At 45.4% G+C, this 23318-nt stretch overlaps 1 protein-coding gene across 1 annotated transcript in view; it reads left to right on the forward strand.

Annotated features, from left to right (window-relative positions):
• LOC113175536 (stimulated by retinoic acid gene 6 protein-like) overlaps window positions 1-23318 on the forward strand; it is a 39494-nt gene that overhangs the window by 8181 nt on the left and 7995 nt on the right. Inside the window, exons 3-11 of the mRNA XM_026379817.2 lie at window positions 4664-4739; window positions 5994-6094; window positions 9549-9679; window positions 11813-11933; window positions 13395-13440; window positions 14351-14479; window positions 16221-16291; window positions 17529-17640; window positions 20519-20672. Of these exons, the coding sequence (XP_026235602.2) occupies window positions 4664-4739; window positions 5994-6094; window positions 9549-9679; window positions 11813-11933; window positions 13395-13440; window positions 14351-14479; window positions 16221-16291; window positions 17529-17640; window positions 20519-20672 (941 nt within the window). The remainder of the gene's footprint in view (window positions 1-4663; window positions 4740-5993; window positions 6095-9548; window positions 9680-11812; window positions 11934-13394; window positions 13441-14350; window positions 14480-16220; window positions 16292-17528; window positions 17641-20518; window positions 20673-23318) is intronic.

Below are 23318 nucleotides of genomic sequence, written 5' to 3' on the forward strand. Positions count from 1 at the left end.
AACTCTGGGAACTGGGGCAGGGAGGTGGGTGACTGCAGGGACACTGGCTCTAACCTCGCCTCCTCCTGGTTTTCAGTTCCTCATTTTAAAAAGGGGCTAATACAGCCTGCCCTGCAAGATTCTTATAAAGATTAAATTAGTTAATACAGAGTGGAGTGCCTAGGACAGAGGGACACACAATAGAGTGACGTTAGTCAATGGAGGCTATCTATCATGGGTTTATCATATTACTACATGTTAGCACCGACGGAAGCAGGATTGTGGAGGACCCTCCACCCCCAGGAGACAATCCACGCTGGGGTGTTGGAGAGAGGAGATGGGAGTACAGGTGACTATGTTCTGGATGTACGAAGATACATGTCAATTCGCAGCCTGACCCCCATTTCTTTAACTTTGATGAAAGATTTGTACATTTTGCTGTGTCCTAGGGCAAACCTTGCCCATGTCACATCACTTACCACTGATTTCACGGACAGTTTCCCATCAGAATGGCCTTCCATTCTTTGGGCAGCATTCAGTCCTTCCCACTTGCAAATTCCACGCGTGTTCTTTGCTACCTACTCTGTGCTAGCCGCTGCTTTATGCCCTCGGATAGATACGCAGCCGTCGAGCCAAACATCTCTGTTGTATTTTAGGGGGAAATTCAGAAAAGCATTAAGAAAAAGAAAGCAGAACGGCCTCCAATCCCACCACCAGAGATGACCACTCTCAACCCGGGAATGTATTATTTTATAATCTTTACATTTTTTCATAAGCACTTTTTCAAGCCACTCTCAGTGTTAGGCAGATCTTGTAGAGTGGCATTTGGCCACTGCCCAGTAACTTCAATAAGCCCACTGGGGCAACCCTGGGCTCACCAGGAAGCATATGAGAAATGGACTCAGGGGCCTTCTCCCTTGTGTTGACTCCAGCACGTGTGGATTCTGTGCACCACAGTGGCTGCTGGGCTGCGAGGTGAGTCAGGGGATCAGATTCTGCAGCTCTGGACTCCTGGAGAGCTACTTGTAGACCTCTTCTGAACAAACCAGGCGCTAAGACTCCACAAGTCTAACTCCTGACTTAGCCCCTCTACGCAGGAGACAGGCCCAGCCGTAAATCTGTCCAGGCAAGGTCACCCATCAAAAAAAAAAAATTAGATGAGTCTCTACATAGTGGCATGAATGATTTCCTTTATTTATTAAATGAAAAATCAAGTTTAGTCTGATTCTGGTTTTTTGCTTAAAAAACAAAGTAGGTTAGAAACATAATTTTGGAAGGAGAAAAGATTTTCATTTACTACTTTATATACTTGCAGATATATTGAAGGTTTTGCAATGAGCCTATGTTACATTTAACATTTTATGCACACATATGAGAGAGGGAGGAAGAGAGAGCCCTTAGTCTTCCAGTTCACACCTTCAAACACTTTCTCAGATTATGTCCTTAGCTGATGTTTCTTAAAAGTAGAATTTCTGGAAATGGAATTGTTGTTTCTTAAAGATTCTTGGTACATATTGCAAAACAAATCCTCAGAATGGCTAGACCAATGTACACTCTGACCCCCAGTAAATAAATACTAATTGTCTTAACTTTCAATATTGCTGGGTAACTATTTACGATAGTTCCCAATTTCATAGATCAGGTGGCATTTCATCTTAACTTTTTATTTCATGACTAGTTGAATTCTAGATATTTATTTATTTTTCATTTTTTACTATTTAATTGACATATAATAATTGTAAGCATTTGTGGTACACAGTGGAATATTTCCATGCATGTACAATGTGTAGTGATAAATCAGGACAGATAAATCAGTCCCCTCAAACATTTATCCACTGTCTATGAAACATTTATCCTGAATGTTAGGAACATTCAAAATCTTCTCTTCTGGCAATTCTGAAATATTCAACAAGTTATTTTAGCTATAGTCACCCTTCTGTGCTATATAATACTAGAACGGATTCCTCCTATCCTACTGCACTTTTGCAGCCGTTAACCTATGTCTCTCTATCCAACTCTGCTCCTTAGACCTGAACTTCTGTAAGTTTAGCTGCTTTAGCTTTCACATACGAATGGGATCATGCGGCATTGCTCCGTCTGTGCCTGACTTCTAACGTTCCCCAGGCTCATCCATGTTGCTGCAGATGGCAGGATTTCAGTCTTTTCTGTGGCTGGATGGTACTCCATTGTGTATATGCACCCTATTTTCTTTACCCATTCATCTGCCAGTGGACACCTGGGCTGCTTCCATATCTGGCCCATTTTGAACAGCAGTGCAATGATCATGGATTGCAGATGTCTCTGCCATACACTCTGAATTTCTTTCTTTATATTTTGGTGCTGTGGTTGGGACCCAGGGCCTTGTGTGTGCTGGGCAAGTGCTCCACCACGGAGCTATATCCCCAGCCCTAAATTCCTTTCCTTTCGATGTGTCACCAGCAGTGGGGTTGCTGGGTCCCATGAGAGTTCTGTATTACTGTTTGGAGGAACCTACTACTGTTTTCCTCTCTCAGCTGTACAAATGTGCATTTCCACCAACACCGTAAAGCCTTCTCTTTCCTCCTCATCCTCGCCAGCATTTGTCATTTGTTGTCTTTTTGATCATAGCCAATCTAATGAGGGGGGCTAACACCTCACTGTGGTTTGGATTTGTGTTTCCCTGGCAATTAGTGATGTTTAGCACTTTCATGTAGCTGGTAGCCATTTATATGTCTTCTTTGGAGAAATGACAATTCAGATCATTTGCCCATTTTAAATTTTAAGTATTTAAAACTATTTGTGGTTTTTCCTCTGTTGGTGGCTTACTAGTCTTTGGATCTCTATGTCCTCATGGTGGGTCTCTTTTTATCTTCATTTTCTCCTCTTCTTGGTCATTTGTTGGGGAGATTGAATTTTTCTCTCATACATACTTTTTAATATAATGGTTCACATTCTCTATATATGTGCTGGGTATTGAACTCAGGGGTGCTTAACCACTGAGCCACATCCCCAGGCCTTTTAAAAAATATTTTATTTAGAGACAAATTATTCTATAATTTGCTTAAGGCCTCGCTAAGATCCTCCTGCATCAGCCTTCTAGCAGCTGGGATTACAGGTGTGTGCCATGATGCCCTGCTGATAATTACTTATTTAGATCTTTAACAGTGTTTTACTAACTTCTTTGATGACGGTTGCTTTTAAATCCTTCTCCTTCGGCACAGATCCATTTTGCCTTGTTACCTGGGAATCCTGACTACTGCTGTCTTCAGAAGACCCCATCCATCACTGTGCTCTGCTGCCACCCAGTTCTGCTCCCCCTCATTGCTGTGGGCATGGAGCCTTCCTGCGTGGCCCACGGTCTGTGGTCATGTTGGGTGGCGCCTTTTCTCTCTGCTAGAGTCCTAATTGCTCCCCACTGTTTTCTAGCACTTTCTGTGTCCCTGGTAGATCTCTCTCTTGCTTGGAAACCTAACTGCCTGCCTGCCTGCCTGCCTTCCGCTTTGAGGGTTCACATGGAGTGGGGAGACTGGGGCATGGGCTCAGCTCACCTTCCTAAGAGCAGAAGTCCCATGACAGTTCCATTACATTTCCGACAGCTTGAGTCTCACCCACCTCCACCCCACCATTTACTGGATGTTTTAGAATTATGGGGACTCTGTCACCTCATGGGATCCTGGAGGAGTGCTCTTCCCTGAGGCTTTGGAGGGGACAGTAGTCACTGCCTGGGAAGGAAGCCCAGGAGATGGCTGGGTGGATGCCGCAGGGATCAGGGATGGCAGGAGTAAAGATGCAATAGAGTGGGCTTTGGGGGTGTTGTGAAGTCAGAGCAGCAGAACAGAGTACAGTGGGAACCCCAGGAAGGAGGGAATCTCTCTCACAAAGAAGCCATGAAATTGAGTGTTTAGGTGCATGCCTGTAATCCCATCTGCTCAGGAGGCTGAGGTGGGAAGATCTCAAGTTCAAGGTCAGCCTGGGCAAGTTAGGGAGATCCTTTCTCAAAATAAAACATTAAAAGGGCTGGGGAAGTAACTTAGTGGTAAAGCACCTCTGGGTTCAGTCTCCAGTACCAAAAAAGAAAAAGTCATGCCACTGTGTCCGTGTATCTCAGACAGGAGCCCCACCACCCAACCTGCTGACACTGAGAACCAGAGAGGCCAGTCTGTGGTGCAGTCCAATAGCCTCTCTCCTGCCCCAACAGCCCAGCTTGTGCTTCTTGACCTTGACCATGGAAAACCATGTCCACAAACAGATTTTCTGGGAAGCTAGTGATGATTCAGTCTCAGGTCTCCTTGTTTGTACACTTCCAAGGCTCTGGGAAGGTGGAGGGACCCTAGTTAAGTTTCTACGTGGTCATATGTGAAAATGTAAGATCTTTTTGTAGTTATATTTTAAAAGAACACCCAGATTACATATTTTGGGGCTCACATAACCTGAATCTGTCCCTGTTTGTGTCATCAATAAAAGAAGGAATTCATTTCGGTTACCAGGGAAATTGGATAAATCATCAAGCTGGAGAAAGAAATATGAAAGAAAATTAATCCATTTAGGGAAGACACACCACAAAGGGGCATCCCTGACTCAGAGAAAGCAAAATTTTAAAAGATCAGGTGGTCTTCGTGGGCAACAAGCCAAACTCCTGTTGGGGACGTTCAAGGCTGAGGAGTCTGTAGCAGTGATTGACGATGTGGTTTTTGGCCCTTTTCAGGACCAGGCAGCTAAATGGCACCTGCACAAGCTCAGTGGACATGGAGCTCTTTCTCCATTACTCCCTCATCCCATCAGTAAGTAAAGCCCGGGGAGGGACGAAGAGGGGAGAGGAGTTGGGTGGCTGTGTGACACAGGCCCTCAGAGGGCTGACAGCTCAGGGGAGGGACATCAGCAGAGTTTCTTCTAAAGCCTTCATTCAGTTTCTTATGTTATGCACCAATCTCATAGAAGAAACATGTTAAGAATTCAACCGTTAGTGATACCAGCTTTTAGGGGATTAAAAAAGAGTGAGGGGCTTTTCTAAGGAAGTAGTGCCCGAGCCGAGGTCTGTTGGAAGATGCAGTAACTAATATTCCGGACAGACGAGGGAGCCCGTGCAAAGGCCCTGTGGAGGAGAGAGGAGATGGAGAGCGTGAGGAGCTGAGAAGGCCAAGAGTGGGGAGCCCAGTGGAGGAGTCTGGGGAGCAGGGCAGGGCCCAGCCAGGCACGGCTCTGTGGGGCTCTCTGTTGAGTTCTGTCGTCAATCAGAGGACAAGGGAAATAAGTGAGGGGTTTTCAGCATGAGGGTGGCATGGTCAGATCTGTGTTTTTAAAGCTCACTCTGGTTGCAGTGTGGAGAGGAGGCTGGGCTCTGTTGTGGGGCTCAGGGAGGGCAGCTTAGGTCCTCCTAGATGAGGGTGGACAACTTGAGATGTTGGGAGTAAGAGGACCTGCTCATGGGTGGGGGAGGGAGGTTAGAGTGAGCAGAGGTTGAGGATGACTCCTGGGTTTTACTTGCACACTGGAAGGGTGGTGGCAGCTGCCATTCACTAGTTATGGAAAATTAGAAGAGATCCAGGTTTGGGGCGGATGAAACCACAAGGCAGGGAGAAGAATATCATGAGTTCCATTTAAGACCCACTGAATTTGAGATGATTCTTACAAAGAAATACCGAATGTGTGATTGTTGTATAGTTATGAGCTTTGGAACATGAGAACATGTTCCATGTATGAGGACATGACCAAATCCTCAGAGCAAATCCCTGACAGTCACCACTGCCTTTTCACAGATGAAGAGACTGAGGTTCAGGGAAGTCAAGTCTCCCTTCAAGCCAGTGTGTGGGAGAAACCAGGTTGGAACCCACATCTGCTCAGGGCAACACAAAAGAAAGCTCAGTGCAAAACATCTGGTAGCTCAGGGCCACAAAGTCAGACCCTTGACTCTGCAGTGTGAGGTGACAGGGACACTCTGCATGCTGGGCTCAGCCACACACCCTCTTTCAGTGGGAACACTGAGGGCCAGCTGAAGATGAACAGGTCCCACTGACTCTCCATCTTCTCTTCTACAGCTTTTCATCATTTTGGTCTTGTCCCTCCTACAAAGACGAGAGCACTGTAGACAGACAGACGACACCTCCTATCTCCTGGGGAACCACTTTGGAATCATCGTGTGAGTTGAGTCAGAGTCAGCCCCTACAGCTGGGGGTACTCTCTAGTTGGGACCAACATCAACTTGAGGCCAGGTAGCTCCTAGGATCCATGCACCGTACTGTGTGTTCCTTCCCCAATCCAAACAACACCCTGAGAGATGAGAATCCACTTCTAAGCCATCGAAGCCCTGGGTGCTGAGATCTGCAGGGAGGAGACTAAGAGGACTCGGACCCCTGTGGAAAAGGCCTTCCCACGTGGAAGGTGTGGCCACCTTGGGGAACAGGAGGAAGAGCATTCCCTGTGACTGGGAGGGAGTCTTCCTGGCGGATGGTGCCATGAGTTGTGTGCCAGATCTTGCTGCACCGGGGAGCTTCCTTTAATTTTCCCCCTCTGTATTTTTTTTATTGGTGCATGGTGACTGTCCATAATGGCGGGGTTCATTGTTACGTATTTGTTACATGCACAAAATATAACAACATGACTTGGCCAATATCATTCCCCAGTGTTGGAAAGAGTCCACGCCCAGTGCAGGTTTTCAGATGTGCAAGTTGTTGAATTGAATTGCATCCTAATCAAGACGCCACTGGCAGTACGTACAACCCACGTGAGACTCAGTTTCCCCATCTTTAACTCAGATGGACACCCCTATTCTGCTCATCACAGTGTCAATATAGAGAGCAAATGAAGAATTGCTTTATAAGCTGTGAAGTGTTGCAGGCACAGGAAGGGTTATATTTCAGTAAATAGCCCCTTTCCGCTACTCCACTGATCCCCCTTTGGTTTCCATGTGATGCCCACCTTTGTTTTCCTGTTTCCTCTCTACCTTCCACACACCAGGGGAGCTTTCAGGTCCTTTCTAGTTCTGCCATTCTGAGTTGCTGTGTTCCTGATCATATTTTTTCTTGAGTTCTATTTGCCCCATTATCCTCAGTTATTACCATTGCCATCACCATCACATCATCATCATCACCACCACCATCATATTCACCATCACCATTATAATCACTAACACCATCACCATCATCATCATCACCATTACCAACATCACCATCACCATTGTCATCATCACCATCACCATCATCATCATCATCGTCACTACCATCATCACCATTACCATCATCACCTCCACCATCATCATCATCATCACCATCACCATCACCATCACCATCACCATCATCATCACTGTCATGCAGTTAACATTCATGGCACCCTGTTTGTGACCCGGGCCCTAAGCCACTTGCCTTGCATTAGTTTCCTAAACCCTCTTTTGCCAATATAGTGTCATGGAGGCTGTTGTCCTCATACCATGGATAAGAAAACTCAGACTCAGATTAAATGACTTGCCCAAGGCCACAGAGATACAAGTGACAGGAGCTTTAACCCAGACTGGTTTGGTATTTTTTCCTTTCTCCCAGTGTCAAGGTGAGCAGGTTCAAGCTAGAGACATCCCAAGATCTCATCGCTGGGCTCTGGAGAAGGAAGAGAAAGTCAGAATTTCAGGACTGAGGCTGAGGTTGACCTGAGATGCAGAGAGGGAAAATCCAACACCAAGTCCAAGGGCACTGCACACCAGCTCTGAGCAGCAGCTAGAGGAGTTGTGGACACTCCCTGGGACATTTGACCCCTCCCACAGCGCCAGGTGTAAGCCACACTGGTGGAGGCAAAGCTGACCCCACCCCTGGCATTTGACATGAAAGGGCTGGTGCAGGACTTGGTAAGAAATAGGAATCCCACAGTAATTGTATTAAACTTCTCTGAATTAAATTGACCAGGGCACATTTGACTTGCTCCTGGCCGCTTTCCCATCCTACTTTTTTTCATGATGTTTGCCTCCATCTTTACTGAACAGTAACTCCATGTGCAGTTGGCCCTCCACAGATTACCATTTGCTCTCCACAGTGGCACTCTAGTGAGCAGAATGGGGTGTCCATCCCTGTTTTAAAGATGGGGAAACTGATTCTCACATTGCTTATAAGTACTGTCAGTGGCATCTTGATTGGAATGCAATTCAGTTCAACAACATGCACATCTGAAAACCTGCACTGGGTATGGACCCTTCTCCAAGGTCCTGGGCTAGGTCCCGCCCCAGAGGAGTTGATAGTTTATAGCTGGAGTTGTTTTCTCTGGTCTAGACCAAACTCTCCTGGCTGGAAGAGACAGACATGCATTCAAGCTTAGTTTCAGGAAAAGAAAATAAAAAATTTGAAAATAAAAAAATTCACAGAAACCAGAGTGGCCTAATGAGAACTGGTCTCTAGAGCTGGGAACCTATAGGAGATTGACTCTTTGTCTTTCTGCCCTGTGTCACAGGGCCCCTCAGCATTATTTTGCTGTGTTCCTCTCTGGTAGCTAGGATCTCTGACTTAGGATCTCTGTGTGGCATTGACTCTGATCCCAACTTGATGTGACTTTCCAAACTAGGACTTTAACAACCTATTTGCTCATAGCCCAAGGGCCACAAATCCAAATACAAGAACAGGCATCCACCCGGCTCACCCAAAGTCAGGCGGTGACCCTGTCCACTGTGGCCAGGAAGGTATGGTCGTATAGGGAAGGCAAATTTTTCTCTTTACCCTCTTAAGGTGATTCAGCTGGGTCCCAGAATTAAGTTGACATAAAAGAGATCCACAGGACAAAAGCATGCACATTTATTCAACATAAATTTTACGTGACACAGGAGCCCTCCTAAGTAAATGAAAGTCCACAGAGACAGCTAAAGTGGAACATGGATATATTGAATTGGATCCAAAGTAACACATTGTGGAAAAGTAACTAAATGATGTGAAGATTAGAGTTATGTTAATTAGTTCCGTACAGAATTCTCCAATCTCAAATTCTCATCTTTATGATAAGAATGCTATTTTCCTCCTATAGAGAGGGAAATTTCATGTGGGAATTTCACCTCCTGTGTTGAAGTAGCAACATGAAGGTCAGAGTTAATATTCTTGTACCTTCAGGTTTAAAAGTGTATTTAACTCAAAATAATTAATGGGCTAGAGTGGTACAGGCTTAGTTCCTTCAATCACCTGGCACCAAGGTGGCCAGAGATACCCAGACCCCATCAGATACACTGAAGAGAGAATTCTCATAGGACATATTTGGGTCCAGGGAAGGTTCCCCAAAACCTGTATAAGACACGTTTATTGTTCTACCATGTAAGTCATACAGTCTGTGTCTCCTAGACCACACGTGTCTCGTTTTGCCTTATGTTGTGGCTACTAGTGTCCTTGCTGTGTCCCCTACTGAACTTGGAGCTCCTCTAGGGAAAGAATTTTGTCTTCCTCACTTCAGTCTCTGGAGTCTGTGTCTAGCTGCAGGGTGGGGGACTAGCTCTGAGGGTTGTGTTTCGGTTATAATGAAGAATTTACTCTCCAATCATCCCTCTTCCAGATGAGATGGCTACTTTGGAAACGATCTGTGGGAGTGTCTCAGAGTCATCTTCTGTCCTCATGAGCTGCTTCTGTTGTCTGCAGGCCTCTGGACTTCGTGGGGACTTTCAGTAACCGGTGGTCCTATGGAATCGCCTTTGGGGCCACAGCCAATAAGATCATGTTCTTGTTCTCAGAAGGCTACCAGCCCCTGCAGGTCCCGCAGTGGGCCCAAGGTACAGGCCGCCTCACTCCTGCTGGGACTTCACCATGGACATTCTTGCTATCGGGGGCCCCAGGGGTTCTCTGGGGACAGGGGGTTAACATTGTGAACTGCCATGTTCTTCCCGGCCTGTGACTCGCCCAGGGTCAAGACCTAACCCACAAAGCCTTAAACCTGGTTTGTGGGGCTTTCCCCTGCGAGGTTCAGAGACCCTTTAGACGTGAAGTAACAAGGGAGCAGGAAGAGGGATCGTCCCCCCCTACACCCGGCTGCTCTCCTGAGTCCCAGCCTCGCTGCCTCTGGTTATCAACAGGCCTGGGATTCCTCCTCAAAGCATAACGTTTGCTCCTTGGGCCACTGGCTCAGCTCCCCATCCACCCCTACCTCCCGCCTCCTGCTCCATCTGAAGGAGCGGGTCTAATTTACAGGTTCAGGGATTTCCTAGACAGTTCCCGAATTCTCTGCCCAGCCCATTTCCCTCTCGGGGGCTCTAACTTAAAAGATCAAATGCCTACCAGGCTCTCGTCCATCTTCAGAACTCAAACGGCATCTCACTGGACACCTGTCAGTGTACCCAATTTGAGAAGTTTTGACCAATATTTATTTATACCCATGAATCCAATGCCAAAATCAAGATAAGGGATCCCAGAAGTTTCCTTATTCCCCTTTGTGACCTCTGATTCCCTGTGGCCTCCTGTCACTGCTCCATCTCCAAGAAGCCACCTACCTGCTTAGTTTGAGTTTCCCAGGATTTTGTATAAATGGAATCATCTGGAATGCCCTTTCTTTTCTTTTTTTGACCTGGCTTCCTTCACCTAGCATAATTATTTTGCAATTCACACATGTTTAGCGTTCATCAATAGTTCATCTTTTTTTTTATTGCTGAGCATATTTCACTACCTATCACAGTCGATCCACTGACCTGTTGATGAACATCTGATTTATTTCCACTTATTGGCTATTGCAAATAAAGCTGCTAACAAAACGTTTGTGTACAAGTCTTGGAATCTGTCCATGTTTCCATTTTCCTCAGGTAAATATCTATGAATGGAAGGGCTGGGTCTTATAGATCATACAGTAGATCATGCTTTTTAAGAAAATATGTAACTGTTTTTCAAAGTCATTGTAACCATTTTTAGATGGCCACCATGGTATATTAATTGTAGAATTCCTACATCAGCTCTTGGTATGGCCAATCTTTATTTTTAGCCATTCTGCGTGGTATGTAATGGCACCTCATGGTGGTACTCCTTTGCATTTTCATAGTAATGGTGCTGAGAGTATTTTCATGTGCTTATTTGCTGTTCTTATATCCTCGTTGATAAAGGTTTAATAACAATGATTCTGTCCAAGTCACTTACCTAGTTTTGAAAATTGGGATTTCTGTTTTCTTATTGAATTCAGGGAGTTCTTCATATATTCCAGGTATAAGTCTATTATCCGATACATGAATTGAAAATGTTTTCTCCCATCTGTGGCTTGTACTCTCATCCTCCTAACAGACTTTTGAAAGGCTGACCCCTTTAATTTTGATGAAATCTAATCGACTCTGTTTTTCTTTTATGGATCATACTTATGGTGTCATTTAGGAAATTCTTGCCTAAACTAAGGTCATATAGATTTCTCCTAGTTTTTTTTTTTTTTTCACATTTGGAGCTTTGATACCTTTTCTTCTTAGGTCCTCGGAGCCTCTCCCAGGACCCAGCTCAGAGTAGACATTTAGTACAGGTCCTCCTACATGAATGGATTCTCCTAGATCCTGTTAGAACATCTCAGAGCTGGGGAGTGGCAGGCCCTGTATATAGAGGGTGTGCTGTAGTGTACACACATGTCCCTCTGTGTTGCTACTGAGCACTTGTGGTACTGTATTCTCGTAGTTTTTGTGAGTGTCTTTCTGTGGTCTGTCTCCACCTGTCATACTGTGAGCTAATCACCTGCAGGGATCGAATCTTCTCCATCTTTTTAGAAAGCCCCCTGCCTGCCCAGAGCAGGACCAGGAAGGGCCTGTTGCAGGAATGACAGGCTCTGCTCCTCCTTGGGTGTAGCCTGGAGCTTCTCCACTTACCCCAACTTGAGGTCTGTACAAGCACTGCAGCTTCCCAGGGTGAGGAGGGGAGCTCACCATCTCTGGCCTTTTCTCTGCCAGCCTTTGTGCTTCTGATCGGAGGCTTCGAGGTCGGCCTGTCCTTCTTCCCCTTCTTCGCCTGCCTCTCGTCCGAGTTCCGGCTGACCAGCTCCATCCTGGGCTTCTGCTACTCCCTGCTCTGGTAAGATGGACTCTGCTGCTCCCCTGCACCCCCTGACTCCTTAGGCTGGAGGTGATCTGAGTGCAACCCTTGAAGGACACCTTTGCCCAGAACTGGGATCCAGAGTGGGCAGGGGTGACCTGTCCAGGGTCCCATGAGACCCCCTTCTTGAGATGCACTTGAAACTTCCAAAGGTTAGAGCAGCATTCTGTCTGCCCCACCTAAGGCTGCTCATAATTAGGATATCCCTAGAAGTCGGGGACTTAAGCTGCCAAGGGTCCCCCTGGGGGAGAGGAGAACCCCATTTGATGCTTCTCTTTAACACTATCATGGCTTGTCTCAGGATCCTCAGAGAAAGCGCATGTGCCCTTGCTTGGCATTCAGGGGCACTGAAGCTGGCCTCTTCCTCCCTCTGCAGTCCCCAGCAGTGTCTAGCACACACCTCCACCCCACGAGACCACACTCCTGCACTCCTGCACCGGCTCACCCAGCAACCACTCTTACATGCCCACTCTGAGCCAGGGGAAGCAAGACAGAGCCGCGGGCCCGTGTTCTGGCCCTTGGTCCGTGTGTCTCTGTTCCTGGTGTGGGTCATCTGCCCTCCACCGGGCTCAGGGGTAGATATGAACTCCTGTCCATGCACAGTGGCTCCCGCCAGACACCCAGCTGTCTCACCTGCCTGTTGGGCTCCGTGCCCTCAGCATGGGGCACCAGACTGGCACAGAGCTGGCAACAGGGAACACTGTTGACTGAGTAACACCAAGAACGATTCTCCAGCTCCCAGGGGGAGGCTCATTTTCTTGCTTCCAAATCCCTCCAGAACCTGCTAGTGTTTTCCAGGGGGCAGGTCCTCAGGTCCATCCGCCAGGGTGGCCGGCAGGGCCTCACAGCAGCTGACACCTGCGGCCACAATCCCAAGTTTGTCAGTGACATGCTTCTTAGACATTTAAATTGAGGGCTTCCAGGGTTCAATGTGGAGCGCTATCCTCCATTAGCTGGTGACAAACCCTGGACAAGGAAACAGGAGCATGGGAATCACTCAGCAGCTTGGCTGCCATGGGGCTGGGGCCCCCGACCTTGAACGTGACCAGGGGAGTGTGTTGAGCCAGGCTCACAGCTTCAGAGGGGGTTTACAGACAAGGCCACAGAGAGGCAGAAGAGCCTCAGCTGCCCAGTCAGGAGATCTGGGTCCGAGTCCTGGCTTGCCCCCGCATCCCTGTGCCCTGGATAGACCTTGCCAACTCTGGACGTCCACGTCCCACCTGAACGATGGGGGACGGGAGGATGAGCTCCCCACATCTTCCAAACTGGGTGCCTGAGTGGGGAGGGACATGCACGGGATCCAGGCACCAGCCCTCCCTGGGGGCAAGGAGTGGGAGGCAAGTCTGGGCTGGTGGGATCTGGGCTGTTTTCACAGAAGCTACTGGTGGGGCTGGGCTCGGAGGGAACCCAGTGCCCTAAATCCTGTTTCTGTTCCTACAGGTTTGTTGTCACTGTTCTTCAAATCTCAGAGTGTCCCAATGGGCAGGTAAGTGTCTGCTGACCTTAAACTGTCACATCATCATGGCCTACCTGCTGTGTGACCTTGGACAAGCCTCTGTCACTGTCTGGGCCTCAACTTCCTCATGTGCAAAAAAGGGGAGTTGGAACCACTGGTGATGCTTCCATTTGTGCAGCACCTTGTGTTCATTCATCAAGGGGTCATCAGGGTGCCTGTTCACAGGCAGGTAGGGGTCTCACAGCAGCCCCACCTGGTGGGGAAGTTCATCACACCTATTTTACAGGTGAGGAAACTGACCCAGCATATTAAGTAACTCATAGGAAGCCTAGAGTTGGGAATTGAGGTCAGGCCTGGCTGACTCCAAACCCCATTTCTTTCCATTCCGTGCAGCCTCAGTTTCTGTCTATAAAATGGGTGGATTCCACTAGGGCATTCTTCCAGCTTGGCCATGAGTTGTCCTTCTCAGAGTTGGTGGCAGCTGGTTCATGTCTTTAGCCCTGGGGCCCAGAAATGGAGAAAGATGCAAGAGGGCTGCTAGGCCTCCCTCCCTCCTTCCCCGCCCCGGGGCTACTTCTCCCTCTCCCTCTCTTCCTTCCCACCTCCGCCGTCCACCTGGCTAGCTGCCTCTCAATCTCTCATATTTTTCAAAAAGAACATCTAATTTCCTAATCAGGAAAAATAAAAAAGCCACGGACACTGTTTTCATAAAAGAAAACGGGGGTGGAAAGACCCGCAACCCGGGCTGCGGGACTCCAAGTCCAGGGCTTCCCGGAGCATCTCGGGCGGGCGGGACCCGGACTAGACGCGGACTTCGGAGCGCGGGGCGGGCGGGCCTTGGTGGGAGCTGCTGGGCCGGCCGAGCCCTGGCCACAGCGCCCCCTGGTGGCCAGGCCCTGGCCCGCTGCAGCCCGCGCCCTGTGCTCTGCTTCCCTTGCAGTTTGTGGGGAGGTACGAGACCCTGCTCTTCTACTGGCCCTCCCTGCTGTGCCTGGCTTTCTTGCTGGGCCGCTTCCTGCACATGTTCGTCAAGGCTCTGAAGGCCCACCTGGGCTGGGAGCCCCACGCGGTGAGTGTACTGGTTGTGTGCACCACAGGTTTAATCCTCACAGCAGCCCTGGGAGGTGGGTACCCTTATAACTTCTCACTTCCTGGATTCAAAAACTTGGACCCAGAGAGGTGAGTTGAGTTGCCTAAGGTAACCCAGCCAATATATGGCAGAGCCAGAATTGGAACCCAGTCTCTTAGCCCCTGTCATACACAGCCTCTCTGGCTTGGGGTAAATGTCTGTAGCCTGGGGTCATGCTGGGGTTAGATAGGTCCTCTTCTCTCCCCACACCTTCCTGTTGAATCAGAACTTGGGGTTTCTAGTGACACCTGGGACTTATTTGCTGCAGCTTTGACCTTTTGCATCTCCTGAGTTTGAAGGAGTTGTGACTAGTTTGTTTTATTTAACTTGAAAATTTCTTGTCATTTGGTTATCTTTTCAAAAGGAATACATGGCAGTCAGGACAAGCTAGGTTATGCTGTAGTAACGAACAAGCCTGCAGATCTCAGTAGCTTAAAACTCATGTCTCACTATTGCTGCATGGCCATCAAAGGTGTGCTGGGGGCTTTCTCCCAAGTTCTCTTCGCTCTGTGACCCAGGATGATGGAAGAGCCATTACTGAGAACGCTACTGATTGGCACAGAGCAGGGAAAGAAAACATAGTGAAGAATGCACTAGCTTTTCAAGTCTCCACCATGATGTCACTTGCCATTCAGACATTTTTGGACAAAGCCACCCTTTGGTCGTGCACACCTTCAAGTAGGTGAGAAGACACAACATTATGTATTGTATCTTGAAGGATGTAGAACCAGGGTGTTGGTGGATGGCCACAAGACTCGCGCATAGAGACTTGCATCTGCCTAAAAGTAGCACAAGAAAGAAAATGACATTAAGGTGCCCTGGCTATGACAAAGAGCTTCAGAATGTTTCATATTTGAATATGGAAGTTAGGTCTTCCTGGATTCCCCTCAAATACAGTTGCCGGTAGAGTGTTTTTTTTCTAAAATATAAATTTTATCTAAATATATACTTTTTTTAATGTAGAGAAAAAAGGCCAATTTGGATGCTTTTGCTTAAAATTGGGGGGAAAAAAGGAAATTTTTTTTTTATCCTGAGAAAATAGCTGTTACTAGTTGGGGGCTTTTCCTGGACAGGCATTGTGCAAGTGCTTTATAGAGAGTGTTTCCTGAGTCCCCACCATGACCTTCTGGAAGATATTATTTTCTCCATTTGCTAGGGAGGGGCCAAGAGCAGAGACGAAGCTTGTCTGAGGCACACAAATCCCGATCTCCAGTGGGATCCTAACCAGATCTTTTGGACTCTACCCCAAATCCTGGATATAGAACATCTCCCCTCAAAGTACAGAAAACGTACACACTACTGTGGGAAGCTCACTGCCCTTGGAGAAAACATTTCAAACCAGACCACTAAAATTTCTTTTATTTAAATGCTGAAAAGGTAAGCAATGAGCCAAAGAATCTCCTCTTCATCAACAATGAGTGTTAGGATTTGGGGTGCATCTTTCTTAATTCAGGACTTGAACTATGATGGGAAATCGCCAGTGTCTCGGGAAGTCAGTGCTGTGACACAGTGACCCAGTGGCTGGCAGTCAGGGGACAGGAGGGCCGAGGACTGCAGCGAGAGCCTGATCAACAGAAATGATGGCTAAATTGCATTCCCAGAGTCCTGCCCTCAAAAGCGATAACCCCTCAGAGTCCTAAACCCGAACCAGACAGGCGCCTTCCTGTGTCCTTTCCCACAGGAGGAAAAGCCCCTGCTGGAAGCTCACCAGGCCGAGCATGTCAAACAGCTCCTGAGGAAGGCCTGCCCACGGTAAGCCGGCTTCTGCCCTTCACCCCCAGGCTCACTGAGGAGATCCCTGGGGACAGGCCCTGGGACCGGTGGGATGGCGCTATAGGAGCCAGGGCTCTTGTTGGCTAATTACAGAAAACAACCTCAAGTGAACTATCTGTAAGAAAGGAAATGAGTGGGTTCATACTGCTAAGAAATCGGGAGGGACTCAAATCTAGGGGCATATTGTTTTGTTTTGTTGGTACCAGGGATTGAACTCAGGGGCACTCGACCACTGAGCCACATCCCCAGCCCTGTTCTGTATTTTATTTAGAGACAGGGTCTCACTGAATTGCTGAGTGCCTCACTTTTGCTGAGGCTGGCTTTGAACTTGTGATCCTCCTGCCTCAGCCTTCCACTGGGGATCACAGGTGTGCACTGCTGTGTGCGGCCCTCCAGGGGCTTATTGATATCATCAGAACTAGGTCTCTTTCCCTCACTCCTCTCCCAGCTAGGCTGTCACTGTTTGGGCTTCACAGGTAGGTGGGCTTCCTCTATGTGGTGCTCCCAGACTTTTCAGTTTATATCTTCCTGACTTGAGCTCAGAAGAAAGAAAAATTTTCCTTTCCAGTTATGCAGATAAAAGTCTCAAACTAGCTGGGGATAGTGGCACACACCTGTAATCCCAGCGACTGGGCTGAGGCAGGAGGATCACAAGTTGGAGACCAGCCTCAGCAACTTAGTGAGACTTTGAGCAATTTAGCAAAATCCTGTCTTAAAATAAAAAATAAAAAGAGTTAAAAATGTTGTTCAGTGGTAAACTACCCCTGGTAGCCTCTCCAAAGCCCCCCTCCCCCATTCCCGCCACTTTTCAAATTGCATTGGCCTGAATTTAGTCTGATCACTCTTCACTGCTAAGAAGCTAGGAATTTGGTCATTTAGCTTAATAAATTACTGCCCCCCACCCAGAAAACCCCTACAGTTTTTGTAAAGATAAGGGATTATGGGGGCTGGAGTTGTGGCTCAGTGGTAGAGCACTTGTCTAGCATGTGTGAGGCCTTGGGTTCAATTTTCGGCACCACATATAAATAAATGAATAAAATAAAGGTCCACCAACATCTAAAAAAACTTAAAAAAAGATAAGGGATTATGAAAACAGTAAAAACTACTAATGCTCTTTCTGTACCCTAAATTCCAAGACAAAGAGAAGATGGTACTGTTGGAAGAATCAGGTATTTCTTTACCTACATCTCTTTTCTTGGTGTTTATTCATTCACAGAGAGAGGAAAAAGTCTTGGTTCCAAACCAGGGTATATGATTGGGACCCCTGTTTTCACTTCCCAAGCAGAATGGTTGGAACTATCGTCTTGGCTTTCATCTGCCTGTACCTTGTAAGTAGCTCTGTGAAAATCCTTTTATATTTTATAAATGGAGCAGGGCAGGGGCTGGGGTTATGGGGTCTTTGAGACATGGAATCTGTTGAGTAGGTTCCTGAAAAGCTGGGTCAAAATCAAATCTTGGTAAGTCAAGGAAGTACAGGGCTTCAGTGCTACTATTTTGCTCCCAAAGGACATGTTTACCCACAGGGTGAATATCACTAAGAAAATGAATCCACACAAAATAAAACTGATATGGTTACAACTCCACGTGGTGAAATTTATCATTAACTAAGAATTAATGGAAGAAAAAAATACATTTGAGATAATTTCATATACAATTTGACCCAGGAAAGTTGGTAGAATTAATGATCCCTAAAGAAAACTTATAATTAGGGCTCAGGTTGTAGGTCGGTGTCAGAGTGCTTGCCTGGGATGCCCAGGGTCCTGGGTTCAATCCCCTGCACCACAAAAATGAAAATAAAAGAAAACATATAATCTAGTTAGTAAACTGTGCTGTTAACAAAATTCATATCAGTTAAATAGCAAATAATTGATCCTGCCAAATTATTAGTGAATTAAAAATAAAAGTGGATAGCTGGGTGCGGTGGCACATGCCTGTAATCCCAGCAGCTTGGGAGGCTGAGGCAAGAGGATCGTGAGTTCAAAGCCAGCTTCAGCAACTGCAAGGCATGAAGCAACTCAGTGAGACCCTGTGTCTAAGTAAAATACAAAATAGGGCTGGGGATGTGACTCAGTGGCCGAGTGCCCCTGAGTTCAATCCCTGGTACCAATAAATAAATAAATATATAAAAGTGGATAAACTAGAATTGGTTTATGGTACTATATATTTTAAATGGAACGAAATTTAAAAGTCTTATTTTAATTTGCTTTCTTGCCCCCAAATACTTGTTTAGTTGGAGATGGACACAACACCTTTATTTCATTATTTATTTTTATGTAGTGCCAAGGATTGAAATAAGAGCCTCACACATGCGAGGCAAGTGCTCTACCACTGAGCCACAGCCCAGCCCCTCACCCCAAATTTTTAAATGTTGACATGATTCTGATTTCGGTGTTTATTAACTATAGAATCAAAACTGGTGTGGTCAAAAGTATCTGAAGTAAAATGACAGTCAAGAGAGTGTCAAATAGAATAAAAATGGTAAAGGCCAATCATCTTTTGCTCGTCTCTACGTATAGGGATGATCCTTATTTAAATTAATCCTGTGATTAAGTTTTCAAGTGAATGTTAGGTTATGCAGAAGTCCAGGAATCCCCTAAATCTCAGTGGATCAACACTCTACGTTATTTGCCCACACAGCAGTGCTGAGGGGGTATTCAGAGGTAATTATCCACCATGCGGTCATTGAGGAACCCAGTAATCTTCCATCCTGTGTCCCTGCTTCCTGAGGACCCCATTACATCTGCATGCTGTCAACAGAAAGGAAGGAGCATGGAGAAATGCCTATGGGAGTTTTCTCTATTTTTTTTTTCTTTTGATAGCAGAAATGGAACCCAGGCTGCTTAACCACCAGGCCACATTCCCCAGAACTTTTCTGTCCTTTAATTTTGAGACAGGGTTTTGTTAAGTTTCTGAGGCTGGCCTCTAACTTGTAATCGTCCTGCCTCGGGCTCCTGATTTGCTGGGATTACAGGTGGGTGCCACTATGTTCAGCTTATAGGAAATTTTCATGGACTGGGTGGCAAGTATCACACGTCCCTTCTAGTCCTCTTCCATTGGCTAAAATTGGCCATGTAGCCACACCTAATATAAGAAGCTAGGAGATGTGGTCTAGCTTTGTACCCAAAGAAGGGAGAATGGATTTTCAGGGACACCTAGAGTTCTCTTCAATATTGAACAACTCCCTAGGAGTTATGGCATTTCTTAAGTGTTCATTGAGCATCTATTGTATGTTCAGCACTGTGCCAAGAATCTCATGTTCTGAGTGATGGATATAAGACATGGTATGGATATATAAGACATCTTCTAGTCTAGGATAAAAAAGTGGATAAGGTGAATGTGCTCTGGAAGTTCAGTGAATTCTTTTAAATTGAGATACTGCTTGTATGTGATAGCATTTGAGCTCCACTTTCAGAGACAAACATGATTTGGTTGGCAGAGAAAAACTGCAGCAGGAGCCATAGAAACAATGTGCGATGATAGGAAGGTAGACTGGTGGGTAAGCACATTTGTATGGAAACACCTTCTCCTATTTGGCTCCTGTCAGGATCAATGAAGGCTAGAGCAATGGGACTGGTGGTTGTACCGGTCCCTAAGGCCAGCCCTTTGTCCTGCAGGGGCTCAGACCCTGGGAAACAGATTTGGCATCCATGCAGGTAAAAGAAGATGCAAGGTGCAGTTGGGATAGTAGGCATGCTCTACTTAGAGACAGTAGGAGCCTCTAGCCACCAGTCCTTCCATATGCATTTTTATATGCAGACCAAACAAAGAAGGCACATTGCCAGCAGGTTACATAAGTGCGTGCCCACAAGAAGATGTTTTTGATCTGAACAAAAGTGCTGAATTGGGGTGTTTATGACCTTGACTACACGCTAAAACATAGCTGGCTGGAAGTCTCAGCGAGGGAGCTTAACTGTAGCCATCTGGGCTTGCCCTACACCCTCACTCAAAGTTAGCCATTCACTTCACGCTGATCCCATTAATGTTTGAAGAGTTCCTTGGGGCCCAGTCTTGTGTGCTATAAGGTGAGAACAGAGTGGAAAGTTTTCTATCAGCTCCTGTTTCATTCATTTTAAAGCAGCCAGGGTCACTTTTGGAAGCTGAAATGCCTGTAAGAGGCTGATTTCAAAACCAAAGGGAGTCCATATGCTATTCCCCTGCTGATCCAAACTCAGGTGAGACCTTGAAACCTTTGCTCTGTGTCCGCAGTTCATCATCATTGAGTTCTGCATGTTCGTGTTCGTGAGAGACAAGCTGGATGTGTTTGAAGGCAAGCTGGAGAGTTATGTGGCCTTAATGAATGAGACGGGGACCCTGACCCCAGTCATCTTGCAGGTGAAGGAGCTGATCAGCGTCTCCAAAGGTAAGACCGTCTGCTACCAACATTCCCGCCACCAGCATGGGAAACCAAGGGAATTTTAAGTGTGGCAGTGCACATTTGTAGTAATATTGCTGTTAGTGTCGAGATCACCTGGCGGAGATGTGTGGCCTTGGAGCAAAATGTGCTAGAGTTTATTTGTGCCTCCCTGGGTCAACAGAAAGACACAGGGGTCGGGACACAGAACATTTTGTCAGGATCTGTTTGGGGCTGAACTGAATGTGCCCTGAGAATTTTCTTATCTTAAATAGTCTATTTTTTCAATTCCAGTGGAAAGAATTAAAATGTTCCTTTATTTTCCACTTGGAAAGTAAAATAAAACACTGAGTCTTCACTTTTCTTTAAGATAACATGAAAAGTTCATTAACATTTTTCAAAATTTGCCCGAAGGTCACTTTTTAAAATAGATCTCTTGTTATAAGTTGGAGGCCAGTGTAGGCAACTTGGTGAGACCCTGTCTCAAGATAAAATTTAAAAAGGCCCTGGATTCAATCCACAGTACCACACATGTACACACGCACACAAACAGACTTTTGAATTTATTTCTTTTGTCCCACTGAATTTTGTATCCTTAGATTAACAGCTCCCTGAGACCTTCCCTCTGCCACTGTACACCTCTGATAACCTCCATTCTCTACTTCCTGCTTCTATGAATTCAACTTTTTAAGATTCCACATGTATGTGACACTATATGGTATTTGCCTTAATGTCCTCCAGGTTCATCCATGTTGTCTCAAATGACAGGATTTTCTTTTTTTTATGGCTGAATAGTGTTCCATTGTGTACACAACTTTTTAAAAAATCCATTCATTAGCTGATGGACACTTAGATTGAGTCCATATCTTGGCTATTATATTATATTATTTATTATTATAAATAATACTGCCATGAACATGGGAGTGAAGATATCTCTTTGACATACTGATTTTATTTCCTTTGAATATATACATAGTAGTGGCATTGCTAGATCATAAAGTAGTTGTATTTTCAATTTTTTGGAAATTTTTTTGAAACGGCTTCCATACTGTTTCCCATAATAGTCGTTCTAATTTATGGACCAATGGATAGTATGCAGAATTTCCTATGTCTCCACATCCTTCCCAGCACTTAAGTTATCTTTTTGATAATATTCATTCTAACAGGTATGAGATGATATCTCACTGTGGTTTTAATTTACATTCCCTGATAACTAGTGATGAGTAGTTTTTACTATGACTATTGACCATTTATGTCTCCTTTTGAAAGTCCTTTGCCCCTTTATTGTGGGCGACAGAGAAGCCACGTCCTCTTATAAAGAAAGCTTTCTTGGAAAATGATAGATCCTAGTGACGTGTTCATTGTCTGTGGAGGAAGGAGAATTGTCTTCTATTCCCAAATGAGAAAGCACCTGGACAAGGCGTCAGGATAAACTTGTCCTTGCTGCAGAACAAGTTGGAACCCTTCTCTTGGCCTCGATTTCCTCATCTGCAGAGTGGGGCTTGTAGTGACTTGCTAAATGGTTTGCAAAAACTTTTAGGACTCTGATATTTAATGGCTAATGTTCCCTAACTCATGAAACAGATGTGGCAAGTGACTCCCCGCCCCACTTAAGACGCATGAGCTGGGAGAATATAAAACTTGGGGGAGGAGGGCCTTGATATGAATTACTCTTTTACACCCAGGTATGTCATGGACGTTACCTTCCAGGTGATGCTGAGGCAGGTACTGCTCCTTCCATAGTCCCATAGTTTACTGTTGCCCTTGAACATTTCATTCATCTTCAGTGCAGATTTATGATCAGCATGGTGAGATCCTGGGCATAACACAGAGAGCATATGCTATCCTTTAATTCAGGAATACCCATTCTAAGTCTTATTGGTGAAACTCCCCATTGTGTTGATAATAGATTGACCTATAAACTATAATGGTTTATTTTTGATACTCAATTCTATTCCATTGATCCATTTGCTTATCTTTCTGCCAGTTCTATACTAACTTTATTACTGTAGTTTTGTACTAAGTTTGAAATTAGGAACAGTGAGTCCTGTAATTTTATTCTTCCTCAAGATTATATTGACTATTCTGGGTCTCTTAATTGTAAGTGATTTTTAGGATTAGCTTTGTTAATGCAAAATGGCATATGGATTTTCATACAGATTAGTTTGAGTATGTAGATCAATTTGGAGAATATTGCTATAACAACTAATATCCTATATGTGAACAAGAAATGTCCTTTCATTAATTTAGATCTTCTTTAATTTCTTTCAAAATCTTTTGTAGTTTGCAGTATACAAGTTGTATATTCTTTCATTATGTTTGTTCTTAAGTATGTTATGCTTTTTGATACTATTATAAATGCAATAGTTTTCTTCATTTTCAGATTGTTCATTATATTATTACTTAATGTATTATTGTAATAATACTTAATGTATTATTCTTATAACCTGAAAATTTTGCAGAACTCACTTATTAGTTCTACTAATTTTTTGTGTGTATCCCCTAGGATTTCCTGTATATAAGATCATGTCATTTGTGCATAGAGATAGTTTTACTTCTTCCTTTCCAACCAGGATGCATTTTCTTTTCTTTTTTTCTTTTTTTTTTTTTTTTGAAATTTTTAATATTTATTTTTCAGTTCTCGGCAGACACAAC

Source organism: Urocitellus parryii, chromosome 4, assembly GCF_045843805.1.
Source record: "Urocitellus parryii isolate mUroPar1 chromosome 4, mUroPar1.hap1, whole genome shotgun sequence".
NCBI lineage: Eukaryota > Metazoa > Chordata > Mammalia > Rodentia > Sciuridae > Urocitellus > Urocitellus parryii.